The 15236-nt window shown below is 42.5% G+C and overlaps 1 protein-coding gene across 4 annotated transcripts; it reads left to right on the top strand.

Annotated features, from left to right (window-relative positions):
• The first annotated feature begins 6184 nt into the window (after window positions 1-6184).
• GEMIN6 (gem nuclear organelle associated protein 6) lies at window positions 6185-10871 on the top strand. Of its 4 annotated transcripts, none has more exons than XM_042933208.1 (3): window positions 6185-6270; window positions 6835-6972; window positions 10388-10871. In XM_042933208.1, exons 1-3 carry the CDS (start codon window positions 6185-6187, stop codon window positions 10761-10763), a joined length of 600 nt encoding a protein of 199 aa, XP_042789142.1. In that variant the 3' UTR covers window positions 10764-10871. The 4 variants fall into 4 exon arrangements, with proteins under 4 accessions (XP_042789142.1, XP_042789145.1, XP_042789143.1 ...); XM_042933211.1 differs by having other exon boundaries at window positions 6230-6270; window positions 6839-6972; XM_042933209.1 differs by lacking the exon at window positions 6185-6270 and adding an exon at window positions 6284-6489.
• Window positions 10872-15236: the final 4365 nt, after the last annotated feature.

Below are 15236 nucleotides of genomic sequence, written 5' to 3'. Positions count from 1 at the left end.
TGACAGTGTGTGTCCTCCCTTGGAAAATCACCCTTGGAAACAGACCTTGCTGGGAAAGTCTGGTTTGCTAAAACACATGAGTGAAACACATTATTTTAATGCTTTGGGTGTCCCAAGCAATCAACTGGAACACAATGAGGAGCTAGTACTTAGATTTAAAAAGCTGACTTTGAAAAGCACATTCCTCATTAACTAAAAATAGACTTTTACACATACAACTGTGCTGGGGTGCCTGGGTGGCTCAGTCGGTTAAGCGTTCGACTTTAGCTCAGGTCATGATCTCACGGTTCGTGGGTTCGAGCCCCACGTCAGGCTCTGTGCTGACAGCTCAGAGCCTGGAGCCTGCTTCGGATTCTGTGTCTCCCTCTCTCTCTGCCCCTCCCCCACTCGTGCTCTGTGTCTCTCCATCTGTCAAAAATGAATAAATGTTAAAAAAAATTTAGATGGGGGTGCCTGGGTGGCTCAGTCGGTTAAGTGTCCGACTTCAGCTCAGGTCATGATCTCACGGTTCGTGGGTTCAAGCCCCACGTCGGGCTCTGTGCTGACAGCTCAGAGCCTGGAGCCTGCTTCGGATTCTGTGTCTCCCTCTCTCTCTGCCCCTCCCCTGCTCACGCTGTCTCTCTCTGTCTCTCAAAAATAAATAAATGTAAAAAAAAAAAAATTAAAAAAAAATTTAGATGTACAACTGTGCTTAAATTATCCCCCATTGTTTAGTTAGTATGGTATAGTGGTTAAGAGGGCAGGCTTTGATCTGATTGCCTGGATTTGTATCCTTGCTCTGTCACTAGCTAGCCACATGCTCTTGGGCCTCTGTGCCTCAGTGTCCTTTGCAGGGATAATAGTTCCTATTTCATGTTTTTTCTGTGTTCATTAAGATTGAGTTAATACACGTTTATTATTACTAATACCACCAGTAGTAGGAATAATGATACACTGTTCCTCAGTGCAGAGGATTTAAGTTACTTTCTTAGAAACAGCAAAGGTCCCTTTGTTATCTGCTTTGCCAATCTAAAATTTGACCTGTTAATTTGCTTTTTCTGTTCTTGGTCACTTATGAAATAAGTAACTCTCCACCTAAATAATGGTCTCGTGATTTGTCCCAACTTCTGCCAAGGAATAGCAAACTTATTAATTGGTTAAATAAATACATATTGAAAGTCTACTATTTTTTTTAATGTTTATTTTTGAGAGAGACAGAGACACAGAGTGAGAATGGGTGAGGGTCAGAGAGAGAGGGAGACACAGAATCCAAAGCAGGCTCCAGGCTCTGAGCTGTCCACACAGAGCCTGATGTGGGGCTCAAACTCACAAACCATGAGATCATGATATGAGCTGAAGTTGGACGTTTAACTGACTGACACACCCAGGCATCCCAAAGCTTTCTCCTTTTTTTTTTTTTAATTTTATTTATTTATTTTGAGAGAGAGAGAGAGTGAGAAAGAGAGCGGGGAGGGGCAGAGAAAGACAGACACAGAATCCTAAACAGGCTCCATGACGTCAGCGCAGAGCCTGATGCAGGGCTTGAACCCATGAACCCTGAGATCATGACCTGAGCCGTGATTAAGAGTCAGATGCTCAACTGACTGAGCCACCCAGGTGCCCCTAAAACACATTTAAATTATTTATTTGTTTTCCCAGAGAAATACCCATGTTGCTGAAGATCTTTATTACTATTATTTTTAATGTTGATTTTTGAGAGAGAGAGACACAGAGCACAAGCGGGGGAGGGGCAGAGAGAGAGGGAGACACAGAATTCAAAGCAGGCTCCGGGCTCCGAGCTGTCAGCACAGAGCCTGATGGGGGGCTCGAACCCATGAACCATGAAATCATGACCTGAGCTGAAGTCGGATGTTTGACCAACTGAGCCACCCAGGTGCCCCTGAAGATCTTTATTTTCTAATAAAGCTTTGAGTCTCAGTATCAGAATTGTTTTCTATGTATAATGTAGGGCTCACACAAATTACAGTGACAGAGAAGTGTTCTCTGTCAGCTGTGGCCCACCATTGTTTTTAAAAAATATATTTATTCTTTTAATTTACATCCAAGTTAGTTAGAATATAGTGCAATAATGGTTTCAAGAGTAGATTCCAGTGATTCATCCCCTATGTATAACACCCAGCGCTCATCCCAACAAGTGTCCTCCTTAATGCCCCTTGCCCATTTAGCCCATCCCCGCACCAACCGCACCAGCAACCCTCAGTTTGTTCTCTATATTTAAGAGTCTTTTATGTTTTGTCCCCCTCCCTGTTTTTATATTATTTTTGCTTCCCTTCCCTTATGTTCATCTGTTTTGTATCTTAAATTTCACATATGAGTGAAATCATGATATTTGTCTTTCCTTAACGAATTTCACTTAGCATAATACACTCTAGTTCCATCCATGTTGTTGCAAAGGGCAAGATTTCATTCTTTATGATTGCCCAAGGCTTTCTCCTTAGGAGGCTTTGCCTTTTTATTTCAGAAGGGACAGCCTTCTGGGGGATTTCCATGTATATCTCACTGGCCAGAAGTATTCATATAGCCATCTATCTGCAAGGGAAGCTGCAGATTGAGTTTTAGCTTTCTTCTTTTTTTGTTTAATTTTCTAAAATGTTTTTATTCATTTTTGAGAGAGAGAGACAGAGAGACAGAGCATGAGCTGGGGAGGGGCACAGAGAGAGAGGGAGACACAGAATCCGAAGCAGCCTCCAGGCTCTGAGGTGTCAGCACAGAGCCCAATGCGGAGCTCAAACCCACGAACTATGGGATCAGCACCTGAGCTGAAGTCGGGCACTTAACCGACTGAGCCACCCAGTGACCCTGAGTTTCGGCTTTCAAGCCTCATTAGGAGGTTGTGGGAAAGGACTATTAAATGAAGCAACCTACAGTAACTGCCACAACACATGTGTAAATAACAATAAGCTACAAAAATGGTATGAAAAGGGCACAGATGAGAAGGAGGCAAGTCAACAAGACCAAGGAATCACCTAAAAAAGACTATGGAAATCCAACAGGAAATCTTGGAATTGGCATTTCCTTGGTAAAGCTTTCTGGCGCTTAAGTGGCCCAAGAGTTGACTAGACACATCCAAGGCTGGTTCTTACCACAAGAGATTAAGGTATAATTTACTCTGCTAATTTATTTATTTATAGTAGGGACTATTCCAGAGTTGCAAATTCAATTTCCTGTGGGATCAGGCAGCTGATGTAAACAATATAGAGCAGCCAAACAAAAGCAATAAAAGTGGTAGAAACTAGTGAGGAAGAGAGAGGAAACCTACATAAAAACTTCCAAATTAAAAAAAAAATTTTTTTTTAATTTAAACTGTGCAGATATTAAACTATCTGCATGTCCTGATATGCCCCCTAGTTTGTGATTTCTGGTCTATTCCTTTCTATTGATTAGAAAGTGCTCATTTCCCTCTCAAGAATCACCTCTCCTGATCAACACTGTGTCTAGAAAACCAGCATGGGGGAGTCACGAGGCATGGGGAGCATCAAATCAGAACAAGAAGGCAGATAGTTTTAGGAAAATCTATTCCGGGCCAAGCTGAGACCTGATGAAGTATATCAGTTCCCCACAATAGGTATATTCCTCTGGAAAGTCCCTGCTTGCAGATTCAGGGTCTTTGAGAAATACCTCCCAATCTTCTACTTACTGACTTTCTTCTTTTGTGCCTTCTGCTACCAACCCTGGGGTATTGACTGTCCCAGTAGGGTCTAATATAATTAAGTTTCCATTTACTAACATAAAATTCCATTCCAGTCCGGCTTGCAGAGAATACAACCAGGTCTCTCAGTTTGGAATTTCGGTCATCCCCACATTCTCTGGTTATCCAGATAATAGATGGTCTCTTTGTACAAACGAATCACAGATCGAATCACATCCATTTTATTTAACATTTAGGGTTAGTTTATAAGAGCTTGGAGGAGAGACCTCACTGTTGCCTTCCTGTGCCATAAAAACAAATAAAGTGTTATTGAAGCATTTTTTATTCTGTGAAGAAATTTCTTATCTAGTTTAGTAAATATAATAACTATATGGAGGCCTGAGATCTTGAAAAAACAAAGAGGAAGGAGGGGTTATTATTGAATGAAGGAAAGAACAGAGAGAAGATCTGTTAACAGATCAAAGTTCTCAACATGCCCTTGCCCCACTCCAATCAATCACCAATCCAGTTGATTTTTCCCTTGAAGCATTCGTTGAATCTACTCCTTTTTTCCCTCTTTTTCATTTCCACTGCTATCAGCTTGTGTCCTGTCTGGACCACTGCAATAATTTTTAGGAGCTCAGTAGTCAACATCTTTAGCTCAGGTCAATCAAGAGTTGAATGCTTAACCAACTGAGCCACCCAGGCACCCCAGAGCATGCAACTCTTAATCTTGGGGTCATGAGTTTGAACCCCACGTTGGGTTTAGAGATTACTTAAAAAATGTACTCCAAAATCTAGAACACGCAATTTTGAACTTGGCAGAGGAAAGGGTTGAGAGTGTGTGTATGTGTGTAGGTTTGAGGGGGAAGCAGATACTAGGAAGAAGACAGAAGAAGAGAAGGGGAAGAGGGAGAAGGGTAGAGAATGTGAGAGAAGGGACATCAACTGGTAGGAGGGAGGCACCAGGGAGACCAAGAGTAGGGGTTGACGGGGAAAAGGAAATGGCACATGTGAACTTGTTGAGGGTGGACTACAGACAGGGTCTCTCTGTAAACCTCCATTAGAAGTGGGCAGGCTCAGTCTGTTATAAATCAGCGATTCCAATAGGCAGATGCTGTGAATGATTCTTTAGTTTATCCAGAGGACTAAAGGGAGAGGGGAGAGAAGGGAAGGAAACTGCCCCAGTCACATCAATTTAAAAGGAGTAATTTAAGCTTGAAGCTAGCTTCCAAAGTCTTTCATTCTGCAGGACAGTTAGAAGGCTTCAAATACAAATGATCAGTTGTCACAGTTGGTTCAAGCTCTTTTGGACTGAATTTTTATGAGGTCAAACGTTTCATTTCACATTGTAACAACTGGTATTAAATTAGCTCTTTGTAGATTTATAGAGGACTTTAACTGGCATAATCTAATTTAATCTACTAAAGCCACATTAATATAATCAGCCAATCATTCAACGACTCAAAGTTGCCAAAGGATTATTTGAAACGATGGCAATAAGAAACAATATACTTTAAGGATTATGTGAACTCAAATCCCAGACTGTAAGGGAAAAGCTGACTAATTTTTTTTTTTTTTAAGTTTATTTTTTGAGAGAGAGCTGGAGCAGGGGAGGGGCAGAGAGAGCTGAGGAAAGAGGATGTGAGGCAGCCTCCGTGCAGACATCAGAGAGCCCAGTGTGGGGCTCCAACTCAGGAGCCCGGAGATCACTAGCAGGGAGGTCATGAGCTGAGCCTAAATCCGAGGCTTAATAGACTGTGCCACCCAGATGCCCCAAGCTGATTTTCAATGTTTTCTACATCGTGGTTTGATAGGCCTCTAATTCAGTTTCTGTAAATCTCCCTTGGTGTTCCCATTTGCAGAAACTCAATGTTTAACACCTTGTACCATTTTTCAGGATCACAGTTATGAAAAAAATTCCGGACTATGCCAGGAGCCACCTAAGTCCCTGAACATAAATCTGCGGCAGAAGCGAGTCCTTTCCGCTTTTCTACTGGGGAGGGGGGCGGGGGTTGGAGGAGAGGCTGGGGCTTTCCCACTGAGAGATCTGCTAGGTGGAAATTCATCCCGATCCTGTGCTTTATTCTTTCTGGCTTCTGCAACTCCTGCGGGACTATAGCAAGGGCACATCCCGAAGGAGCAGAGGTATTAACTGCCTCACACCAGCGGAACAAACAAGTCTCTTGGCTCTATCGCTCTTCTCCAAGGCACTTTCACCTCACACTTCTAAAGCTTTAGGATTTACCTAGAGGGTTCTTGTGCTTCGATTCCACGGCAAGGGTGCATTTCCATGTCTACTCTCAATGAGGACCGGGCACGAGACTTTTCCTCTTTAAAAACAAAAGATTGAAATGTCCATCGTGGCAGTGAAGAGGGGTGGCTCTAGCGAACAAGGAGCCTTACTTTCTTATTATACAAAAATCTCAAGTCCCGCCCGCATCCTGCGCGCGGCTTTTATCCCCCCACGCCCGCCGACTCCCTCAGACCTCTAGGTGGGACCAAGGTCAAGGACTACAAAACAGAGACTTCTGGGGGAAGGAAGTGGCGCAAAGCATGCTGGGTTTAGACGGCGCCGCCGGGGAGACTCCTTCCTTACCGCGTGGTCGCTGCGTGCCTTTCGCTGTCAGGAGCTGTAACTGGTATATTTCTCGTTTGTCGGGATTAAACGTTAAACACCACCAGGTTTGAGTGCTGCTCTAAATATCGTGCAGCTGCAAGCTAGGTCAGGGAGTCTGCGCTCTAGAGCCTTCGCTGCTGCCCCCTGGTTCGTGCATCTTCCAAACAAAAAAGAGGAAATGGTCACAAATCCGAGGCCTCTCCCTGGCGGGATCCAGCGGAGAAACAGCCAGAGAGAGCGAGTGGGTGGATATCAAAGGACTTTTGTTTTTCAGGTTTGGCTAAAAGTGGTGTGGAGAGCAGACAGAGTTAAAGGGTGTGAGCATCTGCCGACCGGAGTTCAAAGCCAGGGCGAAGGCCATCTGGAGTGGTACTGGGTAGTCGAATATAGAAGTAAGCCGGATGAGTTAGCTCCATGGCAACTCGGGATCTCCTAGCTTTCATATTGAATCGTGAATATCAGCTATTTCCTGATATGGAACTTGAGGCAAATCACAAGATGTTCTCTCTGCCTAGCATAGGGATTGGGGCATTTGCTTGAGTGGAACATATATATTAACCCGGACTGGTGGTGGTTTTTGATCTAGTCAGCTGGCAGCCATGAATGAATGGATGAAGAAAGGCCCCTTAGAATGGCAAGATTACACGTACAAAGAAGTCAAAGTGACAGCCAGTGAGAAGGATTATAAAGGATGGGTTTTAACCACAGACCCGGTTTCTGCCAAGTGAGTATGGGTCCTGCTTCCCAGAAATCATAATGACACCCCTTTGTGCTGCCTATATGTTATATCCAAACTAAGGAAGTAGATAAATGAAAGCTATGTAAGAATTCGCGTGTAAGAATTGTACTGTCTTTAGGGGCGCCTGGGTGGCTCAGTTAAGCCTCTGACTTCAGCTCAGGTCATGATCTCACGGTTCATGAGTTCAAGCCCCGCATCAGTCTCTGCTGACAGCTCAGAGCCTGGAGCCTGCTTCAGATTCTGTCTCTCTCTCTCTCTGCCTCTACCCTGCTCTCTATCAAAAATAAACATTAAAAAAATTAAAAAAAAAAAAAAAAAGAATTGTATAGCCTTTGAATCTAAGTGCTGTTCAAACTATGGATTACCCTGGCACCAGCCAGGTTTGTAGAAGTGAGACACTTTTTTGTTCCTACGTTTTTATTAGAAAATCTCAAACATACATAAATGTAGAGAGAATAGGATAACAGACAACTAGCTTTACCTTTCCCTTCTAAATATCTTTAAGCACAGCTCATTTAATTTTGTACATAAATGCCTCAATGTAACTTTTAATAGATAAGAACTCTAATAAATGTAACCACAATACCATTATCATTTTATTCATAAATACATCAATGTATCTTTTAGCAGATAAACTCTTTAATAAACACAATAACATTATAATACCCAATAAAAGTAATAATAACTTTATTAACAGTTGTGTTGAGATTTGCCTGGTTGTCTCAAAAGTATCTTTTTATATTGGTTTATCAGTTTGGTTGATAACATCTCTCAAGTATCTTGATCTGTGACTGTGCACTTTCTCTATTTAGTTTTCTTTTTTTCCCCCCTATTATTTTGGAGAGAGGGAGAGCAAGTGAATGGGGAAGAGGGGTGAAGGGAGGGAGAATCTTAAGCAGTATCCATGCTAAGCGTGGAGCCTGACTCGGGACCCTGGGATCAACACCTGAGCCGAAATTGAGAATTAGACACAACCAATTGTGCCTCCCAGGCACCCCATCTTTTTAGTTTTCCATGTCATTTATTTGTTGAAGAAATGGAATCATTTGTCTTACAGAGTTGAACACATTCTGAGTTTAGCTTATTGCATTCTCACGGTATAGTTTATTTCATCCTCTGTATTTCTATAAACTGGGATTCATATCCAGAGGTTTGATTAGGATCAGATTTGTTTCTTGCAAGACTACTTTAAAGGTGGTGATACACACACACTTTTTAAATTTTGGAATGATTTTAGATTTATAGAAAAGAAAGTACAGACAGGACCCATCTACCCAGCTTCCCCTGATATTGGTATCTTAAATTAATTGTGGTACATTCCTCAAAACTAAAAATTTACATTAACTAAAGACCTGTCATTTGGATTTCAACAGTTTTTCCACTAATCGTTTGCCTTTTTTCTGTTCCAGGATCCAATCTAGGATCCCACATTACATTTAATCATCATGTGTCCTTAGTCTCTGATCTGTGACAGCCTTTCAGTCTTTCCTTGTTTTTCGTGACCTTGACACTTTTGAAGAGTACTGATGAGGTATTTTGTAGAAGGTCTCTCAATTTGGGTTTGTGTGATGCTTTCTCATAAATAGCCTGGGGTTATAGGCTTTGGGAAGAGTACCACAGAAGTGAAATCCCCTTCACATCACATTGCCTCATATCATGTATTTTATTTAGTTAGGATTTTTGCATTTGTATTCATGAGTGAGATTAGCTTGTAGTTTTCTTTTTTTAATTATCTCTGCTTTTGGTATTGGCCTCATTTAATGAGCTAAGGCACAGTCCACCTTTTGTAGTCTCTAGAAGAGTTTGGTTAGATTAGAAATGTTTGGAGCTGGCTGGCTCAGTCAGTTAAGCGTCTGGCTTCGGCTCAGGTCATGATCTTGCGGTTTGTGAGTTCGAGCCCCGTGTCGGGCTCTGTGCTGACAGCTCGGAGCCTGGAGCCTGCTTTGGATTCTGTGTCTCCCCCTCTCTTTGCCCCTCCCATGCTCGTGCTCTCTCTCTGTCTCTCAGTAATAAATAAATGTTTCAAAAAAAGGTAAAAATAAATGTTTGAACCTTGGAGCACCTGGCTGGTGGAGCACGCAACTTTTGGTGTTGGGGTTGTGGGTTTGAGCCCCACGTTGGGTGTGGAGATTATTTAAAATTAAAATCTTGGAAAAAAAAAAGAAATGTTTGAACCTTAAAAATTGTATATAATTTGTTGGTAAAACTGACCCTTTTTTCCCCCCTCTTAGGGGAAAGTATTCTTAAATACTTACTCAGTTTTTATTAATGATTATAAGATGATTTATATTCTCTCTTTCTTTGACTCAGTAGTAGAAATTTATATTTCCCAGGAAGTTTTCTGTTTTAATTTTCAAAACGATTGACATAAATTTGTTCCTAATACTTTATACTGCCAATCTTTGCTGCCTTTTTTCTCCATTCTAATTAATCTTGCTTGAGTTTTATGAATTTTACATGTTTATTTTTTCTTAAAAAAGTTTTTTATATGTAATAAATAAAAAACTTTATTTGTGAGAGAGAGAGAGACAGAGCATGAGCAGGGGAGGGGCAGAGAGAGAGGGAGACACAAAATCCGAAGCAGGCTCCAGGCTCTGATCTATCAGCATAGGGCTCTATGCAGGGCTTGAACTCATGAACTGTGAGATGACCCGAGCTGAAGTAGGGCACTCAACCAACTGAGCCACCCAGGTGCCCCTACACGGTTTTGTTTTTTTTATCTTTTTGTTTTTTTCAAAGAGCCAACATTTGGCTTTGGTGATCTTGTTATTAACTCTTTTATTTTCTATTTCATTAATTTTGTGTTTTGTTATTTTCTTGGATCTACTTTGAAGGTGAGTTACTCAGTTGTTTTTGAACTCTGAAAGTTAAGTCTGTGCCCTTTCTTCTTTTCTAATATACGTTTAAGCCTTTTATAACTCTTTAATGCTTTAACTGCATTCCCCAATGATTTAGGCTAGACAGAAAGTTTAGATGTGAGGCGCCTGGGTGGCTCAGTCGGTTAAGCATCCGACTTTGGCTCAGGTCATGATCTCACAGTTTGTGGTTTGAGCCCCACGTCGGGCTCTGTGCTGACAGCTTGGAGCCTGGAGCCTGCTTCGTATTCTGTGTTTCCCTCTGTCTCTGCCCCTCCCCTGATCCCACTCTGTGTCTCTCTCAAAAATAAATAAACGTTAAAAAAAAAAACGTTTAGATGTATAGGACCCTCAGTGAATACTTATTGACCAAGTACAAACATTTGATGGTGAGAGGATTAATTTTAAACAGGGAAGTTCTTATTCCCTAGTTTCATTACCTTCGGGGCTGGTGATGCCTCTCATTCCACTGCTTCTTCCATAGATTTATGAGACTTTAGGTTTTTCTTTTACAAATCTGCTGTGAACTTACTTTTCCTCCAAAGTATCGTCCTCGTGAACTTCCTAGAAGGTGGCAGCATATCTGTGACTGGAATTATGGGCCATGCCGTGCAGACTGTTGAAACTGTGAACGAAGGGGAGCATGGAGTGAGAGAGAAGCTGGCACATTTGTTCATGTCTGGAGACTGCAAGGCATACAGCCCTGAGGACCTGGAGAAGAGGAAGAACAGCCTCAAGAAATGGCTCGAGAAGAACCACATTCCCATCACTGAACAGGGAGATTCACAACGGACTCTGTGTGTGGCTGGGGTGCTGACGATAGACCCCCCGTATGGCCCCGAAAATTGCAGCAGTTCTAATGAGATTATTCTGTCCCGTGTTCAGGATCTTATTCAGGGACATCTTGCAGCTCCCCAGTGAGAAGCCAAGAACTGTGGATGAGCCGATTGAAATAAGACTTCATTTTTATTTTTTCCTTCGTGAAGTGTTTGGATGTTAAGTCCATCATATTACAAGACTTCAGAGGCACACGTGTGTCGTGTGTGAGTTTTCATTCTCTGTTGTTTTGGTCAAATCAAAGATGTGGATTATGAGTGCTAATAAATAGGTAAACCACACGGATAGTCTCACGTGCAACAAAATAGCACAAGGACCCTGAGACCAAGAGTTGCATGCTCTTCTGACTGAGCCGGCCAGACACCTCAGTGTCCTTCCTTTTAATTTCAACATACAGGTGTCTAGTTTGTTTGTTTGTTTGTTTGTTTTTTAAAAAAAAAACCTTCAGAGGCTCTTGCAGGGGTAAATTATGCTCTTGAATTTATTCAAGTAAACTTTATTTCTCTATTGTCTTGTTTCTCCTGTGTCCCAGTTTATCTTTGTATCCTGAATTCCCAGGGTGGCTGGCACATAGCACCTGCTTAAAATAAGTTGGTTATATTGAAATTTGTGAGCATAAGTGTGGGAGGATTTCCTGCAACCCCAATTTGGGTCTCAAACTAGCCGTGTAGCACACATTAGTTATAAACAGGACAATCAGCCTCCCTGTTAACTAATCAGGTTGCGCGCTTCAATTAATCCATTTTAGCCATGCTTACTGTGGAAAAGGATGGTATAAAGATTTGTGGGCTAGAAATAATGGGGACAGCTGGAGTTTAAATGGGAAAGTGCATAGGTGAATTTCAGAGACAGAAGGGCGGCATTAACAAAAACGTCTATAATTACGGATTGTTTTGTGTTGGGTCTATCATCAATGGATTAGTTTCCTCCTCATATGGGATAGTCCCTTGGTGCCCGTGTACAGCATGGCCCTTGATTTGTAAAGACATCTGTCTTCTAAAGAGCATGATGCATCTTTGACATTTAGTCTGGTAATCTTGCTAATAATTAAGTCCTAAAACCACCTGCTTTGTTTTTTCAGTTCAAACGATAGGAGAAGGGTTACTGAGCCTAGAAATCATAGTTCCTAGGTAAGCTTTATGTTAGATTTCAACATTTTACAGTCATCTACCTATAGGGCTATATATTCCCATCCCCCTTTACCCCTTTTTAAAAACCCTATTTGTGTTTTACCATATTGGCCAAAGTCTGCTAGGTTGGACTCCCTTCAAATAACGGAAAGATAAGGGAAGGGTGTGTGTGTGTGTGTGTGTGTGTGCGCGCGTGCACGTGCACGTGCGAGTGTGTGTGCGCATATGTGTGTGTATTTCAAACATTGTAATACGGGCCCGAGTGTGAGAACTTGAGTTTTGTAGTGGAAAACATTAGCAGTATTAGTGTCACATGCAAATTGGGGCACCGCGTCCTGGCTTATTTATTCAATTAGCTGGGCTAGAACTGACTGGGGAGTAGACTCCGGGATGGTCCCCGTTAGGCAAAGAAGGGGCAGAGGCTGAACCGTCTGTGGGAACAAGCTCGTGTTTGGGCTGCTGTCCTATATCTTGATGAAACACGGATGCCACTCCTTCCTGCTGGTCCACATGTAGGGCACGAGTGATTCTCCAGCAGAACTCTTTCTTTGCTCTTTGACAAAACAAATTATTAAAACATTTAAGATTTGAAAGCACTTTAAGGATTAGTGATTGGCCACAAATCCTATTTAAGACCAATCTCTTTGATATTATCATTGTGGGGGCGATAACTTAGAAGCTGGCAAGAAAAAGTCTCTCCTGTTAATGATTCATCGTGGTTAATGGTTTACACAGTCATTACGTAGCTTTACATGTGTGAGGCTGAAAGACATTGAATAAGTCTATCACTCTGGAACAGTCTGAAACTATTGCCGTGACAATAAATTGTATTAGCTGGCTCTGTATTGTTTCCACCTGAGGCACTCCGTACTGTGAGTCCTCAGATGTTGACTGACACAGTTTCATGACCAAGTTCTAACTTCTGAAAACAATAGCTCACCCTGTATTTATTAACCGGCTAAATATTTTAAGCAAACTCTACCCCCTGCATTTAGGAGAAAATAAGCCCTAGGAATTATGCTTAATTCTAGCGTGACGTAGGAGGAAAGAGCCATCGTCTGCCCAGGCTTGTTCTAGCACAAGGGCAGTGGGAGCAGAATTCTGTCCCCGGAATCCTCATTTATGTGGCAACGAGGTGACCCTCACAAGACACCCTCGGAGTGTCAAGCCCGAGCTCACCAGCTCTCGGCCCAGCAACTGAGACAACGCAGCAGAATGCAGTCCTCAAAAAGCCAGCCTGGGCCGCACCTGAAAACCACACCGTTGGTCCCAATTTGCTTACCTTTGCTATATATTTTACAGAGTGACTTTCACAATGTCTTATTTTATGATACCCTCTCAGGGACATATTCAAACCATTGCCTGGAAATGAAAAAGAACACTGACCACATGCTTGCAGACCCACAGTCTGTGTGCTCTGGTATATTATTTAAACTGCTCAAGTGACAAAATGGAAGGGTACAGACCAAAATTCATTCCTCGTCAGGGAGTTTGAATGGTAGTATTCAGATATGGAGCTCAAGCAGGAAGAAGGCACTTTGTCAACCTATGACCACCTCTGTGAGAATGTTACCTATTCTCATTTCCTGAGAAGTCCCCGCAGACATGCACTACAACAGTGTCGCAGACTAATTTTGTAGCAGGTACTGCATCGATATTATTTCCTAGCTAGGTTCCAGTAAAACAAATGAGAAACATTTACAGAGTTCTCCAGAAAATGAACATTAAATGCTGATCATCTTTTACAATTTTTTTTACAGTTTATTTATTTTGAGAGAGAGCAAGCAGGGGAGGGGCAGAGAGGGAACCCCAACGGGGCTCCACATGGTCAACGCAGAGCCCCACGTGGGCCTTGAACTCACGAACTGCAAGATCATGACCTGAGCTGAGATCAAGAGTCAGATGCTTTAGACACCCAGGCTCCCCAATGCTGACCATCTTGTTGGGGCTTAGAAATTTGGTGTCACCTTGAAATGCTACACTGCACTCTGATCTTCAATCGCAAAGAAGTAATCCTATTTCATTGATCTCATGTTAGTGATGGGGCTTAAGAAGTTTAGTCTTGGAGGTGAGGATTTCTATTTTATGTTATTTTTTTAATGTTTATTTTAATGTCTATTTATTTTTGAGAGAGAGAGAGTGAACAGGGGAGGGGCAGAGAGAGAGGGAGACAAAGAATCCGAAGCAGGCTCCAGGCTCTGAACTGTCAGCACAGAGCCCGACATGGGGCTTGAACCCATGAATCGTGAGATCATGACCCTAGCCGAAGTCTGGCACTTAGTCTGAGCTACCCAGGTGCCCCAAGGATTTTTCTTATTCAGTGCCTTCAGTTAAGGCTTCCCAGTCTTTTCCACTTTCTGGCCCATCTGTAAAATGACTTGTGCGACTTGTGCCTGGCTGCAGGTGGCCAGCCCACGATGACTGCCCCGAGGGGAGCAATTGCTCAGTACTCTCAATGGATGGTTTTGTTGTTAACTACCACCCGGCCAGCTGGCCAGTCGTATGCTGTGCTGCGGACTTGTGTTGAGAGCTGTGGGCCCATTCAGGCCGATGGCTCGATCTCGGGCAGCCAATATGAGCTCCGCTACGGCACCAAGAGTCCACACTGGTTTAAAAAAATGTGTTAGGACGGTTTTCTCCTGCATTTCTCCTGAGCAGTTCTGTAATGTGAGCCTTGTTTCCAGGGCAAGTCAGAGCCTGAATGCTGTGGGTGCTGTGCATATGCGTGTCTTTTATTTAAAGTGATAACGTGAATTCATGCCTTTTAAAAATACTACTTAGAATCTCAACTCTTCAAGTGCGCCAAAGTTTAAACATGCTTGGTAATGACCGTTTTGGACAGTCCAGGAGGTTTTCTGGAAACTGAACAGAAATAATACCTTAAAAAGTGACCACCCTTCACTGCAGTGGTTTTGCCGATTCGTTTGAATTCTATCTCTGGTGTGAAATCTGTAATGACTCTACCTGAGCGCTAGACAAACACAAGAATATTTTTTTCTACTCAGCCCTTCGGGATTCTTCCTGGCCACGCTGCAAAATGTCCAGAGGCAATGTAAATGTACTCATGGTTTTTCAACATGCTGGCTCCCCATTCACCTAAGTGGTGGCTGAAAATAAGCAGTCTCGTGGAAGATATTTTTATGGCTGTAAATCTGACACTAGCATGGCAAACTTTTCTACATCGACCGTTGCCAACTCTGCTCTGAGAATGCCATCAAAATTCCCCTTTGGGTAAGGAGGAGTGTGGCCATGAGATCTGGGTGTGTGCCTAAGAGAGAGCAAGATTCCTAAATGGAAAACCTAAAACAGCACGAAGACACCTAGACGGTTCTGCTTTCGAGAATATGAACGTTAAGGGTGAGACCAGCTTGCATTCTAATAACAGATAAGAGCTCTTTAAGTTTGTTTTTTTCGGTTGACCTTTAAT

This window comes from Panthera leo, chromosome A3, assembly GCF_018350215.1.
Source record: "Panthera leo isolate Ple1 chromosome A3, P.leo_Ple1_pat1.1, whole genome shotgun sequence".
Classification (NCBI taxonomy): Eukaryota; Metazoa; Chordata; class Mammalia; order Carnivora; family Felidae; genus Panthera; species Panthera leo.
Note: the sequence above shows the minus strand (reverse complement) of the source record. Positions and strands in the feature narration are given on the sequence as shown.